Source organism: Marmota flaviventris, chromosome 1 (assembly GCF_047511675.1).
Source record: "Marmota flaviventris isolate mMarFla1 chromosome 1, mMarFla1.hap1, whole genome shotgun sequence".
Lineage (NCBI taxonomy): Eukaryota > Metazoa > Chordata > Mammalia > Rodentia > Sciuridae > Marmota > Marmota flaviventris.
This window is the reverse complement of record NC_092498.1, coordinates 54,635,392-54,663,076: the sequence shown is the minus strand read 5'-3', so window position 1 is coordinate 54,663,076 and position 27,685 is coordinate 54,635,392. Positions and strand designations below refer to the sequence as shown.

Genomic DNA, 27,685 nt, shown 5'->3' with positions numbered 1-27,685 from the left:
GCCTTCTGGTGCATGATAGGATTGCTTTCCTTGGTTTCCAGTCCCTAGTGATAGAGTGTGACCATGGACTAGTTATGACAAATGAGAAATAAGTGGAAGTGATACCATTTTATTTCCTTTGTGAGACCTTCAGAGCGCTCATCTCCTCTGTCACAGCAAGTGGTAATGTTCCAGATAGTGGCTGCCTCATCAGCCTGAGTTTTGGAGTGGCCCCATCTGACCCACAATGGACTTGTGGAATAAATGAAAAATAAACCCTTGTTATTATAAACCACTGAGAGTTGGATGTTTTTGTTGTTCTTATGGCAACCTAACCAAGTCTAACCAACAGGCAAAATGTATTTATCAGCTACCCAGCACTGTGCTCTGAGTTAAGGTAGAGTAAAGGAAAGTGTTTAAAGATTAGTAGAAAGAGAATGGATTTTGGAGACAGACAACTTACAATTAAATATCAATTCTGCTACTTACTTAATGTATGACGTTTAGTAATATTTAAAATCTTTATACACATCTGTCAGAATGGCAAAAATAGACAAGAAAATTAACTACCCAAAATGCAGAACAACTGGTATTGGAGATTCAAAATGATATAGCTACTTTGGAAAATAATTTTGCAATTTCTTGTAAAATTAAACATACACATAAGTCCCATCAATTCCAGTGGGATTTACCCAAGATAAATGAAAACTTCATTTACACAAATACATCAAATAGCTGGGTGTAGTGGCACACACCTGTAATTCCAGAAGCTTGGGAGACTGAGGTAGGAAGATCAGGAGTTCAAAGCCAGCCTCAGCAACAGTGAGGTGCTAAGCAACTCAGTGAGACCCTGTCTCTAAATAAAATACAAAATAGGGCTCGGGTTGTGGCTCAGTGACTGAGTGCCTCTGAGTTCAATCCCATTACCCACTCCCTCACAAAATAAATAAATAAATAAATAAATAAATAAACCAAATGCATCGAATGACATATGGATGTTTACAGTGACTTTATTCATAACTGTTTAAAATGGAAATCACCCCAAATGTCCTTGGATGATGGAATAAACAACATGTGTACATCCATCTAATGCATCACAACTTAGTAAAAAAAAGGAGACTCTATGGAAGGCCATAAGGATGAACTGCTAGTGCGATATGCTAAGTGAAAGAAGTCTGGCTCAAACCGTGAGAAAGAAGGAGGGCTTGAAAAGCTACACAATGGCTGGGCATGGTGGTGCATGCCTGTAATCCCAGTAGCTCGGAGACTGAGGCAGGAGGAAGGTGAGTTCAAAGCCAGCCTCAGCAACTTAGTAAGGCCCTAAGTAACTCAGCGAGACCCTGCACCTAAATAAAATATAAGAATGGGATGGGGATGTAGCTCAGAGGTTAAGTGCCCCTGAGTTCAATCCCCAGTACAAAAGAAAAAAAAGGAAGGAAGGAAGGAAGAAACTACCCATTTATAAGAATTCCTGAAAAAGATAAAATTACACCCAAGGATTAATGATGGTGGGTGGGGGATAATTGAAGCAAGGGGACAGGATGGGGTAATGGGAACTCTTGTATTGATGGTTATATTGATCTATACAATGTTAAAATACAGAACTGTATATCAAAAGGAGTGAATTTTACTGTATGTAAATTAAAAATTTGGGATGAATTAAAAGCCAGACATAAAGGCCACATTTTATTTAATTCCATGCTTATGAAAAAAAACCCAGAATAGGCAAACCCACAGACATAGAAAGTAGATTAGTGGTTGCCAGGGGATGGGGGAGGGAAGAATGAGAAGTCACTGCTGGCAGATGTGGGGTTCCTTTGGGGTTGATGAAAATGTTTTGGACTGGTGATAGTTACATAACTTTGTGAATATACTAAAACCCACTGAATTGCATACTTTAAAATGATGAATTTTGTGGCAGATGAATTATATCTCAATTTAAGAAGTGGATTAGGGCTGAAGGTATAGATCAGTGAAATAGTACACACTTAGTATGTGCAAGACCTTGGGTTCAATGCCCAACACCATGCGTATAACTATATATATATATATATTTTTTTTTTAATTAAAAAACCTTTCTCAGCCACAATTTCTTCATTTATAAAGTGAATACTCCTGCTTTCTAGGATTGCTGTGTGGAATGGGTTGATGGGGAAAGCAGACACTGTGTCCACAGTGGATGCTCAGTGAGCAGCTAGCTGCCTCTCAGGACTCCCTTTTGGCCTCAACACTCTGTGTGGCCATGGGAAACTCCTTTACTCACTGAACCTTGTATTTCTCACCTGTAAAAAAAATGAATAGTCAGATTAGATGAATTCTCAGATCCCTCCCATCTGGCAAAGACCTTTATAGCACTTTTTGATTTATGAGAACACTCACTTGTATGTGTGCAGTTCTTGACATCTTTTCAAAGCACTTTCAAATCACTTCTTCATTTGTTGTCTCATCTAGCATTTAATATGTTCCATCTAATGACAATCAGTCTTTGGAATAATAGATGATAAGCCACCAGGGAGTCAAGGTCAAGGTGTGACATGGAGCTGACACACCTGTGCAGAGGAATCCTGTGTGTCCACATGCTGCAGAAGCTCCCATTTGCTCATGAACCCTGTGCCCCAAGTCAGGACTAGTGAGGTCCTTGTCCTCTTGCCTGTGTCCAGGGAGGCCATGGCAGGGCTGCCAAGCTCTCAGTGGGCTTGTCACAGAGGTCTCACTCCAGATCCCTGCCCTACCTGGCTCAGGATTCTCAGGACCACAGAGACACCCTGCTGAAGATGAGGGGTGATAGCAGCTTTCCCAATTACTTTCTGACTTTGCTTTCAGTCTTGGAAGGGTTCTTCTTGATTACATTGGCTGGAAACCGAACAGGGCAGCATCTCACAGCATTTCCAACTGTAGATATAATGTCCTTTTTTCTTTTTTCCATTGTAGTAGGGAGAAGGAGCCCTGGAGCATATCCCCCCCCTTCTTCCTCCCTCTCTTTGTGTCTCTGTCTCTCTCTCCCCCATTCTCACTCTGTCTCTGTCTCCCCCACTCCTCTCTCTTTCTCCCCCTCTCCTCTCTCCCCTCTCCTCTCTTTCTGTCCCCTCTCTCTCTCTCCTCCCTCTCCTCTCTCTCTTTCCTCTTCTCTCTCTGTCTCTCTCTGTCTCTCTCTGTCTCTCTCTGTCTCTCTCTCTCTCTCTCTCTCACACACACACACACACACACACACACACACACACACACACATACTCTCAGGCCTGCCTGAAAGGAGAGGGGTATTGTCAAGGGCTCCAGGTCTGCAGTCATCAATTCCCCATTCATATTTTAAAGAGGATGGAGATGTCGCCAATTCCCATCCCCAGGCTGACGTTTTTTGGGTTCTTTGGTGCCAGAGCGTAGTCCTCCCTGGAGAGTCTGGGCTGAGCTGCAGCCACACCTAAGGGAGGGAAAGCACTGCCCTGGATACAGCTCTGGGGTGCAGGTAACCAGGTGAGGCCCTGGCTTGCGCAGGCCCTGGGGATCAGACAAGAGGCTCCCATTCCCAAGGCAGGAAACCCTGGGCACCCACTCACATCCACCATGAGGATGAGGTGGGGTCTGAGCTGGACTACCTGGGGGAAGGACTGGAAACAAAAGTGCAGGTAATTCCTCTTCACTTGTCCCTTTAGGGAGTGAGTGGATGGTGCAGGAGGAAGATACAACAGCTGTGGGAACCAAGAACCAAGGGGCTATCAAGGCCTGGGAGCAGAGGTTGGGGGTGGCCCTGCCAAATGTCCAGAGGTGCCCTTGGTCTGATTAGGCAAGTAAGAGGCAATGCCTGTGCTAGAAGGAGCCTTGGGGGTTTGAGTGGGTCCAAGGCCATGTCTCCTATGACTACAACCTACTCTTTCCCTCCCAAATTCCAGGCCTTAGCCCTAATTTAGATCTCTGCCCTTGTTGTTTGTTCAGAAACAGCAGCCAGCTTCTCCTCATGGACTAACAGGAGGCAGGAAAGTCAGGAGCTTATGCAGGCAAGAAGGAAGGGTGCGGCTCTTTTTGAACTTGGGGCCCAATTTCACTTCGAAACCTGGACCAGAACCTCTTCCGCTTCCTGCTCTCTGGCACCCTGGGGCCTGGACACTGCCACAGCAGCAACATCCCAGGCTTCCCTGCAGTGACCAGGGTGGGGCCTGCCGTGGCCTCCAGGGCCCACACCACAGCACCAGTACTCTGTGTCCCTCTGCTTTCAAGCTCTGGGCAAAAGGCAGGAGTGGGTTGGAGTGAAGGCCAGGGTTTGTTGTGGCTCTGATAATGCCAGGGCCTCCCAGGCAAGAGCAAAGTGCAGTTTTCACATTGCTTACATTTTTCTTATGAGGCCAGGCTGGGAAATAAATGCAAGGGAGAGTGAGCAGATTGTCCTCAAAGAAGGGCTCTTGGTCCCTTGTGCCCTTGGGGTAAGAGAAGGAGCGTCTCAGTAGGGACCCAGTACAGAGGATGCTGTAGCCAGAGGTAGAAGCAATTGTGGTCTTGGCCTAGATGTTTCCTAGACCAGAGGCCCCTGCCACTGCACCAGCTCAGTACAATCCCAACTCATTATCACTGGAGCTGGGAAAAGCAGGCACAACTGGGCAGAACATGGCAGAGCTTTGTAATGATTTAAGCCCTGGCTGGTTGGGACAAGGTGGGACCGGGGAGAAAAGTCATGGGGGCTGTTTTATGGTGTAGATATGAAGTGTCCCCAAAAAGCTCATGTGTGAGACAATGCAAGGAAGTTTAAAGGTGAAATGATTGGGTTTGAGAGCCTTAACCTAATCAGTGGATTAATGCACTGATCTGGATTAACTATAGTGGTAACTATAGGCACTAAGGAGTGCCTGGGTGTTTATGTCACTGGGGGTGTGACTTGGGGGGTTATATTTTGTCTCTGGAAAGTGAGAACTCTCCCTGCTTCTCTGTGGTCATATTCTGAGCTATCTTCCTCTGTTCGGTCTCATCCTGGGCCAACAGCAATGGAGTTGGCTATCTGTGGACTGAGACCTCTGAAACTACAATCCCCAAATAAACTTTTCCTCCTCTAAAATAGTTCTTGTTGGGTCTTTTGGCCACAGTGGTGAAAAGCTGACTAAAATAGTTGGGCAGTGCCTGGGTCTCCATTGCTCCCATCAACCCTGTCACTTGGACATGGGTGGCAGGCAGAGGGGGAAGGGAGAACAAGGTGGGGAGCTCTGCATCCTGCACAGACAGATCTTGTTGATTTTGTGTCCCTTCTCACCTGATTTATCCCACCTCTTCAAAATCTGGCACTGGAGGGCACAGTGATGCACACCTATAATCCCAGCCATTCTGGAGGCTGAGGCAGGAGGATCACAATTTCAAGGCTGGCCTCAGCAACTTAGTGAGAACCTATCTCAAAATAAATAAAAAATTTAAAAAGGTCATGTGTATTGCTCAGTGGCCTTGAGTTTAATCCACAGCATGGGGGAGAGGGGATATCTGGCACAGGCAGATCTTGCCTCTGAGCTGTCAGGGGACAGCCCTTGCAGTCCACCTGTTTCTTTCCCTCAGTTCCATCCCTGGTATCATGTTCTCTGGTCTAAACACCTCCTGTGAGTCTCTCTTAAGTTTACGCTTTCTGATTGTGCTTTGGGATGCCTCACCTTGGGGACTCTAAGTGTAGGATGGAGCAGAGTGATACTAGTTAGCCAAACAGACCTTTAAGAACTGAACTTGTGTAATGATTCCCCAGGGACCATGACTGCCTCCTGCTTCTCTGATCTGCATCAGCCTTTGCCCCTCTACCCTGCTTCTGCAATACTGAACACCACTGCCCATACTCACTGGTTTCCTCATTCCTGCTGGCTTTGCCTCAGCCAGCGGGAAGCTCCTGTGTTCCCATTGCCCCAGCAGATTCTCTTCTCAACCGATGTGCCATCTTAATTGTGCATATGTGCTCTTCAGAATGCAATTCCAGCCGAGCATGGCACCACATGCCTGTAATCCCAGTAACTTGGAAGGCTGAGGCAGGAGGATCACAAGTTAGAGGCCTGCCTAGACCCTGTCTCAAAATAAAAAGGGCTGGGGATGTGGCTCAGGGATAAAGTGTCCCTGGATAAAGTGTCTCCAGTACCTAATAAATAAATAGATAGATAGATAGATAGATAAATCATTCCATTTTCTACAGCTTCTCCATATCTTACTTGAGATGTGTGTGTGTGTGTGTGTGTGTGTGTGTGTGTGTGTGTTAGGGGCAGGCAGTGTTTCTACAGAATCTCCTTTCCCTTAAAGAGATACTGATATTCCAGGGTACAATTGCACTCAGAACAGAAAGAAGCTCCGATTTGAGTGATGACTCTGAAGGTTTCATTTGGCAACTGATGGCAGCAGCGCAAGGTGAGGTCATGACTCATGGGGAGGTAGATGACACTGGAGCAAGGCAGGTAGACTGGCATCTAGTCTCAGCTCAGGAATGACCACAGGATCCTCTCTCAAGCTTTCTGTCCATCGGTTACCCCATCTGTCACATGGTGACAACAATACCTTCCTGACCCAACCTTCCAGCTTTGGAGTGGAGACCATGCTTCATCCAGGATGACCTGCTCATTGCTCCCAGAAACTTGATGGATTCCTTCACATGGCACTCTCCCCACTTTACTGCTTGGAATGTCCTCTCCAGGCCCCCTCTCTTCCAAATCCTAACTCTTCTCTGAAGACTCAGTCCTGTCCTTTTCCCTATGAAACCTCCTCTAATTACTCCAGCTGATAGAGTGTTGGGTCTCTTCTCCTAGCTTCTATAATGCCTATAGTTGGCATTACCAAATGAACAATGTAATTCTTTTACTAGGATTCCCAAACCCTAGCACTATTGACACCATGAGCTGGATAATTCTTTGCAGTGGGGGTTACCTTCTGTATTTCAGAATGCTCTGCAGCATCCTTGACCTCTGCTCACCAGATGCTAGCAGTATCTTGTAACCCTGTAGCTGTGGCAACAAAAATATCTTCAGAGAAGACCAAATGAATCCTGGTGGCAAAGTTTCCCCCAATTGAGGATGACTACTCAACATTATTATGTTTTTCTTTTCTTTTCTTTCTTTTTTTTTCTTTTTCTTTTTTTGTACTGGAGATTGAATCAAAGACTTCACAAATGCTGGGCAAACATTCTATCACTGAACTACACTCCTGGCTTTTTTTTTTTTTTTTCTTTTGCTATTGGGGTATTGGAGATTGAACCCAGAGGTACTTAACCAATAAGCCACATCCCCAGACCTTTTTTTAAAAATTGTTTTTGTAGTTGTAGATAGGCAGCACGACTTTATTTTATTTGCTTATTTTTGTATGTGGTGCTAAGGATCGAACCCAGTGCCCTATCTGATGGCCATAATCAAGGAGGGAGGGGATATGTTATTGGCATCTAGCAGGTAGAGGCCAGGGGTGCTGCTGGAAAGTGCTTTATACCCCATCTAATCTCATACTCTCATTTTTCAGATAAGAAAACTGAGGCTCAGTAAGGATAGCATAGCTTTCTTTCTTTCTCACTTTTTTGGTACTAGGGATTGAACTCAGGGGTACTTTGCCACTGAGATATACCCTAGCCCTTTTAATTTTTTTTTTTTAACTTTGAGATAGTCTTGCTAGGTTTCTGAGGGTCTCCCTAAATTGCTGAGACTGGCCTCAAATTTGCATTCCTGCCTCAACCTCTAGAGTCACTGGGATAGCAGGGATGCACCACTGTGCCTGGCCTTCATAGCTCTTTCTTGGATGAAAGATTGAAACGGTCCATTGTTCAGACATCTTTAGGAATATTAAGCAGTATAGTTTTGGCTCTAGTTTCTTCCAATAGTTCCTCCAGATGAGGATTTCTTGACCTCAGCATTAGTGATATTTGGGCTGAGTACTTCTTGATTTTGAAGGGCTGTCATGGGACTTGTAGATATCTAGCAGCAGCATCCCAGCCTCTACCCACTAGATGCAATAACATATCCCCTCCCTCCTTGATCATAGCCATCAGATAGAGTAGGGATGGAGCTCAGTGGTAGAGTGCTTGCCTACCATGAACTAGACCCTGAATTTGATCCCCAGTAGTACAAAAACAAACAAACAAACAAAAAAAAAAAAAACTATGTGGTTAGCAAGGGAAATGAGGATAACCCTAAACTGAAAAGAAGCACCTGAGTTTTAATATCAAACAGCAACTGCTGAGCTGGGTGCAGTGATACACACCTGTAATCCAGCTACTTGGGAGCCTGACACAGGAGAACTGCACATTCAAGGCAACTTAGTGAGACCCTGTATCTAAATTAAAAAAAAAAAAAAGTGGGCCTGGGGTTGTGGCTCAGCGGTAGAGCACTCACCTTGCACTTGCAAGGCCCTGGGTTAGATCCTCAGCACCACATAAAAATAAATAAAACAAAGGTATTGTGTCCAACCACAACTAAAAATATAAATGTTTTTTTAAAAGGGCTCTATATGTAGCTCAGTGTGCAAGACCCTGGGTCAATCCCCAGTAGCAAGATATCTATAGAATTACTAAATATTCTGCAAAGAACTACTTGTCTAGACATTATTATAAGTAAAACTCCTTCCTATGAAATGCTGAAGCCCTCAGGCTATTCTATTTAATGTGATTATTTTAATGAATAGTTTGCTAAGAAATCTCATTTGTAGCCAACAAGCTCTGGAGATAAGACAGAGCCACTCTACTGTGAGTGCCAGTCTCAGTCACTACACCTGCCTGCTCACTGCATGTCATTCATTCATTTATTTAGTATAGTCTGCCTGCTTGCAGGAGCCTTAGAAGTGGTGTAAACTGGGCTGGGGATGTGGCTCAAGTGGTAATGCGCTCACCTGGCATGCGCAGGGTGCTGGATTCGATCCTCAGCACCACATAAAAATAAAATAAAGATGTTGTGTCCACCGAAAACTAAAAAATAAATATTAAAAAATTCTCTCTTCTCTCTCTCTCTCTCTCTCTTTAAAAAAAAAGTGGTGTAAACTCATTTCTTTCTAGAATATCTGGCTCTGTGCATTGCCCAGGCATCTGGGCTGTGTGGAGGGGTGCCCTTCTTGGTCAGAACTTTCCTCATGTTGTGTTCTAATTGCCTTCTCATCTCTGCCCCACTGAACTTGAAGAGCCATGACAGCAGAGACAATGACCATATTGTTCATCATAAGACTCCCAGCCTCTAGTAGGCACATGCTAGATGCCCAATACACACATGTTGAATAAATATATAGTAGAAATGGTAACATATTTTATTTAAACTTTCAATTCAAAAGTATAGAATTTAGCTACAGCTTACTTCATTTACAATAATCATTACTTGATTATCCATTTATTTAGAGTCTTCTATGCAATCAGTAACTTTACATGTGCTTGCCCACTCATCAAAAACCAACTTTATGGGATAGGTAGTGTTGACTGAACTTGAAAGATGGGGAAATTGAAGCTCAGAGTTTGTGACTTAGGTGTTTATTTAGTAAGAAGTCCAGATTTGGACCCCGCAGGGACTAGTGTAGTCTGCCTGGTAGTCTCCCGTTTATGGTCATAAACCTATGTATTGGCTTGCTTTGCATCTAGAATGATTGTTTCATTAATCGGGACCAGAATTCTGTACAATTTAGTTCACCTTTGCCTCTTTAAGAGATCTGCAGGGACATAGAAATGAACTTGTTATACAAAATCTTGTCTATAATGGCATTATGGGGACAAGATTTCTCATGTGGCTGTGAATCACAGAAACTGTTTTAATCCTGATTTGGGGGAGTATAGGAAAAGATACTGAGAAGGATAAAGTCCAAATTTTAATTGTTGTATAAATATAATTTCTTTTTTGAACGTACTGAAAAGTGAGCCACAATTTTGCTTTCTTGAAATGCATCTTATTATTCCCCTGTGTTTAACATTTCTTTCCTCCAATTGTCGATCTTTAGAAAAGTATACAATATAAGATTTGTCAGGCTGGGTGCACACCTGTAATCCCAGCGCCTCGAGGAGGCTGAAGCAAGGAGGATGACAAGTTCAAAGCCAGCCTCAGCAACTTAGCGGCGGTGGGGGTGGGGGGAGAACCCTGTCTCAAAATAAAAAAGGGTTGGGGATGTAGCTCAGTGGCTATGTCAACCTGGGTTCAAAAAAAAAAAAAAAAGACAACTGTTTATTTTCTATCTATTCTATCTCCTCTAATTGCTTAAGAGCAGAGACTCTTACTTTTCTTGCCATCTCTGAGAGCTGCTCAATCACTGTTGACAATGGTAACGAAGAGTAGTGGAAAATGGTGTTCATCCTACTCAGCGGATGAACAAATTTGAGCACCTTTATGCTGTCAGCTCCACTCCCTTATTATGGGGTACCTCAAGCAAGACAAGATTAGGGTCTTTCCCTTAAAGAGCTTTCAGCATATTTGTTCCTTCCTCAAGCAGTGGAAAAATTTTTTGTGGAAAAATCTCTTTTCTTTCCATCTAAGTTGGGATCTGTTGAGTAGGAGATAAATGGGTAGTGTCCCAACTTCTGCCTTAGCGTGGGAGGTCTGCGGCCGACCGGTAGAAGGCGCTCCAGAGAACATTGTCCTTAGAAGGCCAAAGAACCCGCAAAAGATTGCGAAGGACCCCTGCCTCTGCGCTTCTTTCTCCTGCTGGTTTCCCTCAGAAGGGACCATGAGAAAATAGGAGGTCCAGACGACCGGGAAGATGCGAGGTTACTGTTCCACCCTTGGAGGACACACGCCCACATAGACCTCCCGATGTACCCTCACCTACTTCGGGATGAGAAAGAGGATGAGTTTGAGGAACCGCCCAGAGGAGCACGGCAGAGCCGGGTGCCAAGAGCGGGCTGCAGTCAACTCCCGGAACCCCGCCCCCGGCGCTCAGAACCCGCCCCAGGCACACAGACCCCGCCTCGGCGGCCCCGCCCCCTCCCCTGGCCCCGACTGGTGCGCTAACAGCCCTGCCGGGGCCGGGGAGCCTCCAGGCGGAGAGGCTTCGGCCGCTCTGAGCCACGGCCTCCGCATGGAGGGGCCGCTTGGTTTACCACCGGAGTCTGGGCTGCTCCCGCAGCCGCTGCAGGGAGGCGGAGCCACCGCTGTTCTGGAGCCTGGAGCCCGGCAACACCCGGGACACGAGACAGCAGCGCAGCGGTACAGCGCCCGCCTGCTGCAGGCCAGCTACGAGCCCGAGAGGTGACGCCCAGGGCAGGGCGCGCGGGGCGCATCCGGGGCGGGCGGCCTAGGAGGGCGCGGTGGCTCCGGGAACCCCGCGCGCAGCGGGGGAGGGGAGGGGCAGGCCCACACTCCCTTCCCTCCAGCGCCTCCACTCCTAACTTCCCGCGACGCGGTTCTGCAGCCACGCACACGGCTCAGGCTCGGGGATGCCGGAAGGCACTGTGCAACGGGTTAGGTGCTGCGTTGCTCCAAGGAACAGGAGAGTAGGTCGTTAAAACGTTCCCTGAAATCTTAGCCCTGGATCAGACCTCAACTACACACCCGACGACACCGGGTCCAAGTGGTTCCAACTCCTGGGGTTCAAACCGTGGTTTGTTGGAGTCTCTGTCCAACTTTGCTTCCTCCACCTCAGCTGTTTGCTCCTAGAAACTATCTTCAGTAGTCTTACTGGCCGGTGTGCGTGTCCGCATGGAGCGCCTCCCCAGGGCCAGGTGAAGACACTGGCCCCTCCTCGCCATGTCCTTTGAGAATGCCGGTCCGGCTCATCTCCTAAGACTCAGGACCCCATGCTGGGATCTGGAAGGGAATGAGGGTGACTGGAGGAAAGTGGGGGCCATGAGCTAGGTCCCAGTGGAACTGGCTGGAAAGGAGACAGCGGCTAATCTCTGGATTGTATCGCAGCTTGAAATGCAATCCCACTGTCCTTCCGGTCCAGAGGATTTGGACATCTTTCTCTGCCCCATCTGCTGGTGCTCAGCAGCTTGGGGAGGTGGTGACCTGGCAGCTGGGTTTGGGGAGGGGGGGGTGGTCTGGGGAATTAGCCCGGTAGCTCTGCCCAGGGGCTGGCTGCTTATGTAAGAACTTTTAACGGCTTAAGAGGCTTGGAAGCCGGGTCCCACCTGTCCCTGCAGGCTGTCTCTCTAGAATTGATGTAGGCTTAGGCAAACCCTGTCCTTCCTCCTATGCTAGGAATCCAGCTGCTTGGGGCTCAGGGTTCAGGATGACAGGGGAAGGAGCACAGTCGGGGAGGGAGTAAGTTGGGAGGACTCAAGATGACAGGGAGAGACCACAGTTGGGGAGGAAGTAGGCTGGGATGATTGGGGGCTTGATGAAGGCAGTATCTTCGATAGAGCAGGTACTAGAAAAAGTATCATTTCAGAGCTCAGGCTTGGAGCCACTCAAGAACATCCCTTCTCCAGATGTACTGTTGCATGGAAGGGACATTCCTTCCCTCCACCCCACCCCCCAACTTAGGCTCCCAAGAGCTTGTATAAAACCTGAGCCCCAGCCAGGTGGTGTAATGAGATTCAAAACCTGCTGGCTAGACCTACATCTGCCTTCACCCACCTGGAGCTGTGAAGAAGAGGCCAGGGTTCCATGAGAAGTCCTGGGCTTGAGTCCAGTGTTACTGCTCCCTGGCTCGAACTTGGGCAAGCTGTGCCCAAGTTTTTCTCCCTTAAAAATGTTTTGAAATCTTGTTCCTTCAAACAGCCCCAGATCAGATAGAGATCTCTGGGCTCCCCGCCTGAACCTCAGTACCCTGCTGGGTACTAGTCCCCTACCCCTGATGAAGGGGTTTAGAACTGCCCCTACTACCCTTGAAGCTGCTACATGGGGAGTCTCAGGGGACCAGCAGACCTTCTTCAGGCTAAGGAGGCCCACTGGTTGCCTTGGTGTCTCCTCCCCATGGAGGAAGCAGCTGGGGAAGATCAGGAAGAGGGAGGAGTGAAGGGGTGGGGAAGGCAATGGATTAAGTCTCTGGAAAAGGACAGCCTAACCCAGGGCTGAGCCCAGCAGCTTAGAATAATGAGGAGCCCTGACACAGGTCAGAGCAGGAGGGGTAAGGGTCCATGAAGTCTGTAATCACTAGGAAGGTGACCCCACACACACAACTCAGCCTGGCAGCCTCCTCCCCTGGATCCCAGTTTCCTAGACTGGGGTAGATGTCACATTAAGATGGCCTGAGACAGCAGAACCCAGCTGCTCTCCTGGGCCCCAGCCCTGGTCAAACCCTGCATAGTACCCTCGCTACTCCTAGGGGTTAGTGAGCCACAGAAGGTCCCTTAGAGACCACTGTGCTCTGAACTACAATTGGCATGATGGCCCAGTTCTATGGCCAGAAAAGGCTGCTCTGAATGGCCAGGGTGCTCTCTCTCTCTCTCTCTCTCTCTCTCTCTGGTTGGTCTCACTGCTTCTGCCCCTAATAGCCAGTAAGGGGTCCTAGTGACAGACCCCCCAGGATCCCCTCCATATGACCAAACTCCCCCTCCCCAATAGATCTCTGAATGGTGATCTCAGTGAGGTGTTTTCCAGTCATTTCTGGAAAGCTGGCTAGAGCTCTGGCTCAGTGAGAACCCCAGCAATCCCTTTCTTCTTTTCTTTGATGCCAGAGGGCATTCAAAGGCCCCCCATCTGGAGCCCCAATGATGGAGGGAAACTTGAGGGTGGTGGTGTCCCTACCCCCCACAGGAGTCAAGAGGCTTGGAAGTCTGTGAGTCTCCTCTAGCACTCTGGACTCCACAGGAAGTCTCCCCTCCCCTCTGTGCATGGATGGAACAGTCTGTTTTTCTGGCGGAGTTGGGAGGGGGGCATCCCAGGAAGCCTCGTGGCTTGGAAGTCAAAACTCCCCTGGGTCTGGCTGCCACCACACAGCTGAGAGGTAAACAAACTTAGCCTCCAAGGCTGAGGAGGGAGGGAGCCAGTGCCACAGACAGCCCCCATGCTAGGGAAAGGATTGAGTCCAGTCTAACTCATTCTGTCACCTCATCAGAAGTGAGCTATGGAAACCATAGGAGAGCAAAGGGAGGAGACCATTGTGGGGGTGGGCACAGGGAGTAGCATTAGCAGTTCTGATCACCTGTCCCCCCCCCCCCAGTCAATTTGCTACCTAATCTTACTGCCCCCCAGGTAGAAATTTTTGTCTTCCTGGGCACCCAGGGCCATTAAAACTTCTTGCTCTGGGATGTTTTCAAAAGTTCCCTAGCCTCTGTCCTGATTTTTATGCATATTTACTTGTCTAACACAGGCCTGTGAACCTCTCCCATCTTCCCACCACACTACCCTCCCAAATAAAAACAAACTGTCCTCTCTGGGGCCAAACGCCCTGGTTTCTACACCATTTTCTGAGCTGAGGTAAGACCGCCAAAATGAGGCCTTGTACCAGGAGTCAAAAGCTCCCCTCTTTCCAAACTGTAGGTTTTGTTTTTTTTAAGTGGGGGAATCTAATATTGGCAATTAATAGATTATGGAGTAAATGTGGTCATTTGTGAAAAATGCTTTGTAGACTGCAGAGGGCTCTGAGGCTGCCAAAGGTCAGAGAGTGTCATTAAATTCCCACCCCCTAGGAATAATGTAGGGCTTGGGGTAGTGGTCCAACTTCTACCTCCTGTGGCTTAGGGACAGGTGAGCCCAGATGAGTACTCAGGGATCCAGGCCTTGATCAGGGTGCGGAGATTAGTATTAGGGAAAAGAAGAACCACGTTAGAGGTAGGTACCCCTGAGGTTGGCAACTGGAGACAGGCCAGCAGATCCCAGTGGCCAGGGGGATCTAGGCCTGGCACGCAGCTGGGGTCCTGGGAGGGGCGTGAAAAGGTGACAAAGGGGGCGTGTCCTGGCCTGCCACGGTCCCTTTCCTGGCAGGTCCTACATCCTTCTGCCCTGCCTCGGCAGGCAGGATCGCTGTGCCACTGCAGGCGGCCAGGGCGTGCGCGTGGTGTTGGCGGCTGCTGAGCCGTTCCGGCTTTGCCCTTTGTGCGGCGCGGGGCGGAGGCAGCGGTCCTCGAGGGAGGGGCGAGAGGAGAGGGCGGCGCCCGGGCCGCCCACTGCAGCCTTAACCCCCGCCCCTGACTCGCCCGGCTCGCGGCAGCAGCGTGGCCGCGGTGCGCGTCAGCAGCAGCAGCGGCGGCAGTGGCGGTGGCAGCAGCGGGGCGGCCCGCGAGGGTGTTTATGTTGGGTCGCGGTGTCTCCCGGCAGCATGGCGGACTACCTGATCAGCGGCGGCACCGGCTACGTGCCAGAGGATGGGCTCACCGCGCAGCAGCTCTTCGCCAACGCAGATGGCCTCACCTACAAGTAAGCTCGGGGCTCGGCCCTACCTGTGAGCGCGCACCGCCGCACTGTAGCCCCCGGCCCCACACGTGCACAGCTGCCCCTTCCTGACGCCCGCTTGCCCCGGCCCAGTAAGAGTGACTTGGTGCCAGCTGTGGGGGCTGGGCCCGGGAAGGAAGGAGGCCCGTGCCGAGAGCAGACGGACGTGGCACAGCAACATCACGGCCCTCTGTGCCTTGACCCGTTTCTGGCCAGATCCGGGTGAATCCGGGCCCTCTTCCTCCTCTCTTGGGCATCTTGGCCGCCTGGAAGGGCCTTGGGATGTGTCGGAAAGCGGGGTGTGGGAGTTTTGGGGAGACTTCAAGCAGACCTTGGACCAGGATGCCCTTTCCCTCCTAGCTTCTCCTGGAGAGCAAAGTGGTTCCTGAAGCCAGCTTGGGCAGCTGCTTGAATATTGCCCCCCAGGAGAAGCCCAGCTGGGCAAGGGGATGACTCCTTTTTTCCACCATCCAGTCCAGCCTTCCACTTGTGCCCCTGCCTATCCACAGGTTGGCACTTTGCATGAGTATTTTGTGACTATCACCCCAAAACCCACCATACATAGGATTTTGGAGGAGGATGGAGATCTACTCTGGCCCTGAGCCAGTTGTCCTGCCAGTTGCAGGCCTGGCACTAACCATGCCTCCTGGCTGCAGGACTATGTCTCTGCCAGGAATGAGCATCAGAACTCTGGACTGGGGCAGAGTGAGGATGCTGGTGACCCAACAGTATCCTTGGACTGCCCCCTGCCATCTCTAGTCTGGATGGTAAGCATTCCTACTTGGCAGGCAGTTTCCCTAAAAACCAGGATACACTGTCATTCCTGGGGAGGGTCCCCCCTTGCCTGCCCATAGGGAGAGGAGTATATAATGCCAAAAGGCCCAGATTCTGTCTCACTTAAAGGTCTTATACAAAAGAAGGGCTGCCAAGGGGCAGGGGGCAACAAAAATTCTGTTTCTGTAAAGGTGTTTGGTGATGGGATAGAGGGTGTAAGCTTAATAGGTTTTTCACTGGAGTTTCCTAGGGGAACTCCCTAGGGGAACTTCTAGGAGTTTCTCTAGGCCTTGGGGCATATTAACCACCCACTCCCATCCGCCCTAAAGACTTTTCCTTCCTGCACTGGAGGCATCTGTTACTTTGCTTGTTAGGGTTCAGAGTGCTTTGAAGTGTGGGACGGACATTTGTTTTTGGGTGTGTCTGTCAAGGCCTGCTATGATTCCAGGCAGGTTGAGCCTGCTGGGGACCTGGGGCTGTGGCACTGCACCTAGACATACCCATGCAGGCGTGCACTCCCCCTTTGGACTTCTCTGTGATCATGGCCTACTCTAGAGTTGACAGCTGCCAACTTTGGCTGTTCCTGTCAGGCTTCCTTGCTCCCCTTCCCAACCACGGTCATGTCTGTTTGTTGCTTCTGGCCTAGCATCTGCTATGTTAGAACTCAATCCCCTGGGGTCCCTCCATGCTGCTTTGAACCTTGGGTGACTCAGCAGCCCTGGCACTGGAGTGTGCAATTTGTCCTGTGCTGGGTCACATTCATGCCATGTTGCGCTACAAAATTGTTCTCAGGTTGTTTCTTTTGTTGATTTACTATCTGCCCCATCAACACTGAGGTTTTCAAGGGTAGGCACTGTATCTGGTTTCTGTGGCCATATGGGAACTTCTATGTTCTCATAATATCCACTGAGACCTGAAGGCAATGGATATTGTAGGCCATCTACCTTAGTGGCACCCAGATCCACAGACCTGCCATCTTTGGCTCTAGCTCTTTGGGCTGGAGTCAGCAAGACACTAGTGAGGGGAATAAAGAGGGTTTGTAGCAGTGGGACAACAGGGATCAGAGGGCTCCAGCCTCAGCTTCTCTGGCCTTTTCCCCATCCCCATGATGCTTCCCCTGGCATGGCAGGCCCTGCCTCTTTTGGGTACCCATGCCCATCAGTAACACTCGCTTTCTGTCTTTGCAGCGACTTTTTGATCCTCCCGGGATTCATAGACTTCATAGCTGATGAGGTGGTGAGTCCTTCTTCATTTGGTTGGGGGAAAGGCTGGCTGTGTGATAGAGGACGCTGACTTCTTGCTCAAGGGAAGGTGTGGGAGAGACATTTCTTGGGAATGTGGTGGGTATAGCATTTATTGTTGCCAGAGGAACTGGCACAGGGCAAAGTGTTTTGCCTGGTGGTACAGAGGCAGCTGGGGGCTTCTGGGAAGTGCTAAGTAGGGGCCTGGCATGGGTCCAGAGGATGCTCCGTCACTGACAGAGCTTGGGGGAAGGTTCAGAAAAGGCCTTGGGACAGAAGGGATTGGGCGTGGCTGCCTTATTATGTAGACCATAAGGACTGCTTGTTGTCTGAAATGCTGAGCAAGGACAGGGAGGAAGCCAGTAAAATAGCCAGTAAAATTATAGACACTTGGAATATTGTGTTCAGTGATCATTCACTGACCCTACATTGGAAAAGAATTGGTAAGAAGGTTTGAAAAAGTAGGATTTGAGACAAATATGAGGAAATATGTGGCTTACTTTCCACAAGGGGCTGAGCAATGAGCCAAAGCAATGAACAGTTAATATATGATCAACTCTGAGAAGCCAAGAGAGGTAATGAGGATGGTATAGATTAGTTCATGAAAAAGTTTGGTATTCTATGATGGATTCATGCACCTTTTAAAAAGGGGAAGAGGAGAAGCAGGAAAGGGAAGATATTGGAGAATAAGGTTTATTAAATTATATCACATACATATACAAATATGGCAAAATAAATCCCACTATTGCATATAATTATAATGCACCAATAAAAAAGCCATTTCTATTGCTATTATTATTGCTCTTTATTCTGGTCTGATTCTCATGAAAGGCCAGAGCACCTGAGCCTAGATCATTTATGTGTTGGCAAAGCTAATATCAAGCCTGTGAGTAGCCAGAGCTGACCTAGACAGATTATTAGGGGAACATGTGGGCTATTTTGGAGATTTCTTTTATGACAGCAACCAGGAAGCCTTGTTGATCCAGCTGTTCAGTTTAACATAGTTTCCTGCTGGGCGTGGTGGTACATGCTTATAATCCCAGCAACTTGGGAGGTTGTAGCAGGAGGATTTCAAGCTTAAGCCCAGACAGGGCTTTTAGAGAGACTCTGTCTCAAAAAAATAAAAATAAAAATGTCTGGGGGTGTACCCTGTTGATAGAGCACTCCTGGGTTTAAGCCCCAGTACTGCAGACCCTGAGCTGGCTGCTAGGGAAAGAAGGACTGAAAAGATCCTTTTGCCTAGCTATTTAGGGTCTCCTTTCCTTGGCCTCTGCCAGGAAGGTTGTAGCTTTTCTCCTGTGGTACGATAGGAGAGGAGAAAATGGCATTTTCTAGGCTGTGGGGCCAGGGTTCTGGCCCAGGGTCTGTGATGGACTTAAGGGGTCTGTAAATCTCAGAAATGACAGTCTGTGTCTGGCAGCTTGGGGAGCTGGGACTGGGGGCAGCTGTTGACTTGAATCTCAGAGTGATCTATGATCTGGCCTTAAACACCTTTATAGGCAGACAGACTCCCCAATCTGCACGAGTGTCCTCTATCCAAAATGATCGGGACCAGAAGTGTTTCGGATTTCAGATTTTTTTTTTGAAAATTATAATATTTGCATATATGTAATAAGATATTTGGGGGTGGGGCCCAAGTCCACACCAGAAATTCATGTTTCATATACAACTCATACATATAGCCTGAAATAATTTTATGTGCTATTTTTAGCTTGCCTGCATTTTGACTATAACTTGTCCCATGAGGTCAGGTGTGGAATTTTGTATTATCATTCTGGTGCTCAGAAAGTTTTGGATTTTGGAGGATTTGGGATTTGGACCAGCAGTGCCTGTCCCTGACTTCTTTGCAATCCTGACTTCTTTCTTGAGCTCTAGACCCTTAGGCACTCACTTTCCAATGCTAATAGACACCTTCATGTCCCTCCCTCTACCTCAACCCTTGTCACCCAGACTCCAGTCACCACATGCTCCCGGTGGTCACTTGGCTCTATTGTTTTTCTTCATAGCCTTCTTCCTGAAGGAAGTCATCTTGTCCGTGTGTTTCATGTCTGTTATCTTCCTTTCCAAGTAGAATGTCAGTTTCATGAGAGCTGCTTTGCTCACTGCAGTTTCCCCGGGGCCTGTCCTGATGCAGGACATAGGTGCTGGTGAGTGTTGTTGGCTGATAAAATCCTTTAATGGACTGTGCCTCCATCCTCAGGACCTAACATCAGCCCTAACCAGGAAGATCACACTAAAGACACCCCTGACATCCTCGCCCATGGATACTGTGACAGAGGCCGACATGGCCATTGCAATGGCTGTGAGTTCTATGCCTGCATGGGGACCCTAGGCAGAGGGAACGGAACAGGATGGGCTGTGCTGAGGGGCCGGGCTGAGGGAGGTTAGTCACGGCTCTGATCACACTTTCCTTCCACCCCAGCTGATGGGAGGAATTGGTTTCATTCACCACAACTGCACCCCAGAGTTCCAGGCCAATGAGGTGCGGAAGGTCAAGGCAAGTACCAGGTCCCACCCCAGAAAGATGCCACTTGTCAGGCCCTACCCTGCAGGCCATCCCACCCTCCCTGCACCCCAGTCCTCATTTTCCCACTATACCCCCCCAACCTATTGAGGTCCCTGGCTTCTCTGTGGCATAGCCAGGGCCACCTCACTCCCCCGTGACTAGGCTGCACATCACCCCTGGATTTCTTTCAGCCTTCTCCTTCCCCTCCTGCCCACAGAAGTTTGAGCAGGGCTTCATCACAGACCCTGTGGTGCTGAGCCCCTCGAACACTGTGGGCGATGTGCTGGAGGCCAAGATCCGGCATGGCTTCTCTGGCATCCCCATCACCGCAACAGGCACCATGGGCAGCAAGCTGGTGGGCATCGTCACCTCCAGAGACATTGACTTCCTGGCTGAGAAGGACCACACCACCCTGCTCAGTGAGGTGCCAGCAGGGCAGGGCAGGCGGGGCTAGAGTGCAGAGAGGGTTCCACACCCCGGGGCCCCAGGCTAGTGCCTGTGACTAGGGACCAGAGGGAGGTCTGGCTCCTTCTCTTTCACCTGCCAACCTGCAGGCAAATGTTCCTGACCCCACAGGTGATGACACCACGGATTGAGCTGGTGGTAGCTCCAGCAGGTGTAACATTGAAAGAGGCAAATGAGATCCTGCAGCGTAGCAAGAAAGGTACTGGGGAATGGGCAGAAAACTCCACACCCAGCATGACTGCCTGTACCCTAGATCTCCCTGTTCCTCTATAGCCTCGCAGCAACCACACTGGGCCTTGGGGAAGGTTCGAATAGCCCCAGGCAGACTGGAACATGAATCCTGATATCCTCCTGGCTTAGGGAAACCTGTTCTGAATTCAGCATCTTCACAGTATGTTTCTCAAAACTAGTCCTGTGAGGTGCTCATCACATAATAAGGGCTCTTTGGCCTCAAAAGTCTGAGAAATGCTGTTTCCTATATCCCCTTTCTTGCATAAAGAATTACGTATTGGCTCATTCAAGGCTCTGAGAAGTCCTGTAGTTAAATTTGATATTGGAGCTGTTTATATAATATTCACTAGATTCCTATAGGCTAATCTTTATTTGGCCCATACCAGAGAGTTCTTTGGAGTTTGTATTGGGCAGGGCATGTGTCCCCTCCAAAACAGCGTCATATTTATGCCCTGGCTTGTGACCACTGCTTAGGGGCTGTCCCTCCCACCCCTAACAGACCACAGGACATAAAAAGCTCTAGGAACCTGCTTGCCTAAGTTTCTTTGCTTCCTGTGCCTTGGAAAGAGATTCAGGTTCTTAGGAACACTTCTTGGGTGGGTGCTGTCACCTAGTGGCTGGTTTGGATACTTCAGTGGAATCTTTGGCATGGTCCATTTTTCTCTTTACCCCCAAACACACATCACCCAGTCCCCCTGCCCACCCCAAAGTCTGCTTCTTCAACTTACCTCTGCCTTCCTGGCCAGGGAAGCTGCCTATTGTTAATGATCGTGACGAGCTGGTGGCCATTATTGCCCGCACCGACCTGAAGAAGAACCGAGACTACCCTCTGGCTTCTAAGGACTCCCACAAGCAGCTGCTATGTGGGGCAGCTGTGGGTACCCGTGAGGATGACAAATACCGCCTGGACCTGCTCACCCAGGCAGGAGCCGACGTCATAGTGCTAGTAAGGAGGCTAGTGGTTCCCCAGAGTTGATGCTTCTATGTCTCCACATTCACCTCTCATTTAGCCTTGACCCTCCCTCACTGTTCTTCCTCTTAACTTCTGCACACTCCCTAGTGTCAGAATTCTAAGGATCACAGGCTTTCTGTGGAGCCCAAAACAATGGTGGGCCCCCTGAGAGACCTCCTCATGCATAAGTAAACCCTAATAACTATAGCTCACATTCACTGAGAGCCTCCTACCCTTGTTAGTGAGACACTGAGCTAAAATCTTATCTTTTTGCATATTTGCTCATTTAATCTTTGCAATGCACTTTAAAGTACAACTACCATTCTCAATTGTTAAATGAAGAAACCAAGGCTCAGAGCACTTAAGTGCCAGGCACCATGGCACATACCTGTAATTCTAGCAACTCAGGAGGCTGAGGCAGGAGGATTACAAATTCAAGGACAGCCTCTGCAACTTAGCAAGACTCTATCTCAAAGATAAAATTAAAATTAGGTTTGGGGGTATAGCTCATAGGTTAAGTACACCTTGGTTCAATGCCCAGTACCACAAAAAAAGAAAAAAAGGCAGCTAAGTAATTTCATTTGGTTGGTAGGGATTAACATTACTGATTAGGGACTAACATGCGGCTTATGTTAGTTAGCTTTCCATTACTGTGACAAGATACCCGACATAATCAACTTAAAAGGCTTTTTCAGAGGTTTCAGTCTGCTTGGTCATGTTTTGGGCCCTATGGTAGTATAGTACATCTTGGTGGGAGAATGTGGTGAAGGCCAGGAAGCAAAGAGATAAAGGAAAGGGAGGGGCCAGTATCCCCTGTGGCCTAACTTCCCTCACCATGCTCCTCCTCTTAAAGGTTCTATTACTTCCCAATAGTGCCATCGACTGGGGTCTAAGTCTTTAACATATGGTCATTTTGGGAATTCAAGATCCAAACTATAGCAGACCCAGATAGTATCTCCCATCCATGAGGACGTACTTGTACAGGGGGATAGGGGAGGCACAGGAAAAGGCTGTGTCTCTACTGAAGACTCAGTGTTGTTTAATATTCTGGGAAAGCTGGTCCTTTTAAGGATCAGCCAAAACTTGTCAAGTGACTCTTCAGGAGAAACAGAATTAGCACTGTTTTTTTTTTGTTGTTGTTGTTGTTTCTTTGTTTTGGTTTGGTTTTTGGTACCAGGGATTGAACTCAAGGGCACTCAACCACTGAGCCACATCCCCAGCTCTATTTTGTATTTTATTTAGAGACAGGGTCTCATTGAGTTGCTTAGCATCTCACTGTTGCTGAGGCTGGCTTTGAACTTGTGATCCTCCTGCCTCAGCCTCCCAAGCCGCTGGGATTATAAGTGTGTGCCACTCCACCTTGCCTAGAACAAACACTGTTGAAACAGTTTTCACACATTTCAGGGGTTCATCCATTCAGAGTCTTCCTCCCCCAGTGAGGAGCCTCAGCTCTCTAGCCTAAGCTTTCTGCCCCATTTCTCCCAGGACTCATCCCAAGGGAACTCAGTGTATCAGATTGCCATGGTGCACTATGTCAAACAGAAGTACCCCCATCTCCAGGTGATTGGTGGAAATGGTGAGTGCAGGTTCCCCTCTCATCCCCTGCTCCAACCTCCTCATTCTTCTCTATCCTTTTCCACCTCCAGGGGATAGCATTGCTCCTGGCAAGGGGGTCAGGGGTCAGGATGGGCTTTGGTCAGTGCAAGTGGTCAGGTTGGGAGGATGGATAGATAGAGGTCCTGGGAAGCCCTTGGGCAGGGCAGGGGCATCCCATCCTCACACTCTTCCTCTGTCTCTTCCCCACCCCCAGTGGTGACAGCAGCCCAGGCCAAGAATCTGATTGACGCTGGTGTGGATGGGCTACGTGTGGGCATGGGCTGTGGCTCCATCTGCATCACCCAAGAAGGTGGGTGTCCACTGTGGGAGGAGCAACCACTAGGTCCTTTTTAGTTCTTGCTCCACAAGTGCCTAGGAGTGCCCACCCTGCCAGGCCCTTCCTGGGATAGTGGGTTAGGGTAACTCATGCAGGACCAAGTATGTGAGGGCACCCTGAGTTTTGGGTGTCTACCAACCTGCTGCTCAGATCCTGGTCAAGGAGACTCTGTCTGCGGCCCAGGGCTGTGTGCCTACTTTTATAAGGCGCTTGTTGGAAGCCATCTGAGGGTTCAGACTGGATTTGTGACAAGGTAGATGCTTAGAGGCATGAAGACAACACGTCCCACAACAATTGGGACAGTATAAACCCACATTTGAAGGAGCGGGACGGAGAGTTCCCCTCCACAGGCACTTGTGGAACAAGCCTTTTTGCAGGGTAGGTTCCTGAACATGGAGGGGAAGAGGAGACCCTGACATGTTGCCCATGTAGTTGACAGAGTCCTGCTTGGAGGCTGGTGTCTGACTTGTGGGATGACTGCCTGGAGGTGTTGGGTCTGGCTTGGTCAGAGGGAATGTATCTGGCCCCTCTTGTGAGGGTCATTTCTCCAAAACACTGAATGACCCACTCTGTGCTCCCTGCCCCAAATATCTCCATGATTTCGTCTTCAGAGCCTTTGCCTTTTAAGTTTTTACCCTTCACCTTCACTGACCACCATGGTGAAATATGGACCCTCTCTCATTTGACAAATATTGATTGAGCACCTACTATGTGCCAGACTCTGCACTAAGCATTGGAGTATAGTAAGGACAAAACAAATGAAAGTCCCCTTTTCTAGTTTATCTAGCCTTTAACCTACCCCTATCAAATTCATTAGAATTCCCACTTAAAACCTAAAGGACCTTGGACAATTAAAGAAATGAATGTGAACCAGTGTCCATAAGTACCTAACTCTAATAACAGCTTTTGCAAATGAAAACTTCAGAGGGGACCTTGTGCCTCCAGAGTAGATGATGCTGGGGACCACCAGTCTGGGGTGCTTATACTCTGAAGACCAGTACTGATCCTCCCACCTGATTCCCCTGTAGTGCTATTATGGGTGGGTGACCCAGATCCCTGAAGTGACATTCACTCTGATGTTATCTCCTGACACCTATCTTATGTTCAGAAACACCATCCGCTCCCATCCCTTTCCCCAAAATGGAGGGAGGCACAAGGAGAAAGGGCTGGCCCAGCCTGTGCCTGGCCCCTGTGCTGACTCCTCTCTGTCCTGTGCACCCTCCCTCTCCCAGTGATGGCCTGTGGCCGGCCCCAGGGCACCGCTGTGTACAAGGTGGCTGAGTATGCCCGGCGCTTTGGTGTGCCAGTCATAGCAGATGGTGGCATCCAGACTGTGGGACATGTGGTCAAGGCCCTAGCTCTTGGAGCCTCCACAGGTGAGGGGAGGGGCTTGGGATGGGGCAGGTGGGGCTGGGAGTGTGGGGGCAGTAGGAGGGCTTTGGCGGCAGGAGGCGCTGATCCTTTCACTTTTACAGTGATGATGGGCTCTCTGCTAGCTGCCACCACTGAGGCCCCTGGTGAGTACTTCTTCTCAGATGGGGTGAGGCTCAAGAAGTACCGGGGCATGGGCTCTCTGGACGCCATGGAGAAGAGCAGCAGCAGCCAGAAACGATACTTCAGGTATGTGCCCCCGCCCCGTAGATCAACCTGCAGTCCTTGGGTCCACACATGCCCCTGACCTCCCCAGATGCCACCTGTCCCCATATCATGGTTCTGGAAACCGAGACACAGGCATAAGTAGCAGATGCAGGACCAGGACCTGGGCCACCTGACCCAGAGGGTGTGCTTGTTCCTGCTGTAGCCTAGTGAGTGGGTGCTGTGAGACCCTTCTGGGTGGCATCCCCTCTGCCTGTGCCCTGGAGAGTTAAGGTGGGGTCGCTGAGCAGCCATCTGCTGGGCTCAACCTCCACAACCTCCCTGCAGTGAAGGGGATAAGGTGAAGATCGCACAGGGTGTCTCGGGCTCCATCCAGGACAAAGGCTCCATTCAGAAGTTCGTGCCCTACCTCATAGCAGGGATCCAGCATGGCTGCCAGGACATCGGGGCCCGGAGCCTGTCCGTGCTGCGGTGAGCACTGCCACTGGAGGAGGCTGGGAGGCTCCCCTCTCTCTTGTTCCTTTCTTTGTCTTCACTTGGGCAACCCTAACCTGCTCATCTGCCTGCCTGCCAGGTCCATGATGTACTCAGGAGAGCTCAAGTTCGAGAAACGGACCATGTCAGCCCAGATCGAGGGTGGTGTGCACGGCCTGCACTCGTAAGTGGGTGGCCTTCTTGCCCTCGCTGGCTGGCACTGGGTTGGGCACATGGGGCCAGGGTCCAAAGGACAAGTTGAGGTTCCAGGGGCCCCATGGACCACCCATACCAGGGATGGGTGCTGTTGCAGGATGACCCTCGCCCTGTCCTACAGGGCCCAGCCCACCCTGGAACCTTATCCTGTAGCCCCTGTGCAGCCAGGTGACTCCCCTCCCCTCGGGCATCTCCCCGAGCAGGGCACGGGAGGTGTGGCCGCTAGCCCCACCTGGGCTCCCCAGCCCTTGCTTGCTCAGGAAGCTTGGTGGCTGGTGGCAGGGGACTGGTGGTGCTAGGCTCTTGCTGGTGGTGGCCCCAGATAGGCAGGCAAAAGGGGGCATGAGCCCTCTGGTGGGGAAAGGGGCAGAGAGACAGGTGCTAGGGCCGGCGCTGGGGCAACTGCGGGTGGAGGCAGAGCTGGTTGGCAGCAGTAGTTGCAGGCATGTGGCCTGCCCTGGTCAAGAGGGCCCATCTCCCCAGGCATAGGCGGGCATCTAACCTGTGTCTCTTTCTGCCCCACCCTCCCATAGCTATACCTTTCTGCCGTGTAAGTAACTGCGCTGCCCGGGCCAAGAGTAGAGTAGAGCAGGGGCAATCTGGGTGGGACCTGGGCTGGGAGGATGGGCACTGGGTTGAGGGTGGTGCCAGGATGGAACCATGGGACATGGACCCTGGGATTTGGCTCTCCTGGCCCCTGGCTCCAGCACCATGGTAGAGGAGGCTATCCATAAGCCCCTCATCCAGCAGCAGAAATTCAGATTCTTTTGGGGGTGCAGGGAGATGCCCATGACCACAGGTCTGAGGCTGCTGGATCCAGTCCCATTTTAGACTGGACCCAGTGACTAGAAGGAGCCTGGCCACTGTGTGTGCAAGGGTGGGGCGCAGACAAGGAAGCAGATCAGCTTTTGGCCAGAACTCACTCTGTAAGGAAGGCTGAGCTCCGTCTTCACCCCAGGAAATGAGGACAGTTCACTCAGATGTGGCAGTGGCTGGAAGGAGCATGGCTCTCTCTGGACCTGGCACAGTTCTTCAGGGAGCCTGGCCTGGGAGGACAGAGGCCCAGGGCTGCCTTCTGCCTCCTCCCACCCAGAGACAGGGGCTCCGCAGCAACCTGTCCTTTCCCAAATCTGGGGGTTCCTGGGTGAGGGGATTTTAGGAAGGGAACAGGGTCCACACACCCACTTTGTCCCCTCTTGCTTTATCCCCACAGTTACGAGAAGCGGCTGTACTGAGGACAGCGGTGGAGGCCGAGGTGGTGGAGGGGGCACATCCCAGGGTCTCCCTTCAGGCACAGCTTCCCTCCATAACTGAGTGGTCCATGGATTTGCACTATGGGTTCCCAGCTCCTTTCCAGGGAGAGAGGTGGGGAGGCCCTGAGGGGACTGTGGCCCTTCTCTGGGCACCCCCCTGCAGAGTTAGGATGCTCCCTGGACCAGGCTGCCCTGGGAGCTCCCCGGGTTTCCCTTCTTCAGCCCTCTGAGCCCAGCCAGCCTGGGCTCTCAGGCCCTGTGCCTGCCTCAGGTCTCTCTTGCTGCAGTCTGCTCTGGCCCAACTCCCACCCATGGGGCAGGTGGCCCCTCCTGGCTTCTCCTGTAGGGCATCTCCCTCCGTGCCCCCTCCCCCGCAAATGGTGCTCTCCTGGCCTTGCCTCTGGCCCTTTCCCGGGCTGCTGCCCTCTCAGCCATGTGGCACTCTGGGCTCCTGATCAAGGCCAGGGGGAGGTCTCTGCCCCCTTCCCCTGGCCTGAGGCTACCCCAGGCCCTGCTCCTCAGGCCACTCCCCCCTCCCTGAACCTGGGGAAGAGACCTGCCGGACATTCCTGACTCTCCACTGTCCCCAGGTGTACCATCCCTGCCCTCTCCTCTCAGCTGCAGTTGAAGGCTTTAACTTTGCACACTTTGGGGTCACAGTTGCATAATTATATATTATATAATCTGAATAAATCGAGCAGGTCTTAATGACTGTGAAATCTTGTCTCTGTCCCTTGTCCACTGGGCTGATGGTGAACCAGAGCCTCACTGGAGATGGTCCTCCCAGGAAGGCGAGGAGGGTGTTGGAATACTCAAGGGGATACTGGCACAGCTGTTTTTGTGGCAGGTCTCTGCCAGGTGACCA

The 27,685-nt window shown here is 50.2% G+C and overlaps 1 protein-coding gene across 1 annotated transcript; it reads left to right on the top strand.

Annotated features, from left to right (window-relative positions):
• The first annotated feature begins 10,846 nt into the window (after positions 1 to 10,846).
• Positions 10,847 to 27,539, top strand: Impdh1 (inosine monophosphate dehydrogenase 1). The gene is made up of 15 exons (XM_027926305.2): positions 10,847 to 11,111; positions 15,066 to 15,164; positions 17,141 to 17,189; positions 19,395 to 19,496; positions 19,617 to 19,691; positions 19,918 to 20,124; positions 20,277 to 20,364; positions 21,143 to 21,342; positions 22,834 to 22,924; positions 23,159 to 23,254; positions 24,514 to 24,657; positions 24,757 to 24,901; positions 25,205 to 25,348; positions 25,452 to 25,535; positions 26,781 to 27,539. The coding sequence occupies exons 1-15, from the start codon at positions 10,942 to 10,944 to the stop codon at positions 26,800 to 26,802; spliced, it is 1,716 nt and encodes a 571-aa protein (XP_027782106.2). The 5' UTR covers positions 10,847 to 10,941; the 3' UTR covers positions 26,803 to 27,539.
• The last annotated feature ends 146 nt before the right edge of the window (positions 27,540 to 27,685 follow it).

Excerpts from the sequence above, each read along its gene's own strand:
- Impdh1 (XM_027926305.2), top strand. The coding sequence starts at position 10,942 with ATGGAGGGGCCGCTTGGTTTACCACCGGAGTCTGGGCTGCTCCCGCAG. Across the intron at positions 19,497-19,616 it reads ACATGGCCATTGCAATGGCT|CTGATGGGAGGAATTGGTTT; the intron begins GTGAGTTCTATG and ends CTTCCACCCCAG. Across the intron at positions 20,365-21,142 it reads CCTGCAGCGTAGCAAGAAAG|GGAAGCTGCCTATTGTTAAT; the intron begins GTACTGGGGAAT and ends CTTCCTGGCCAG.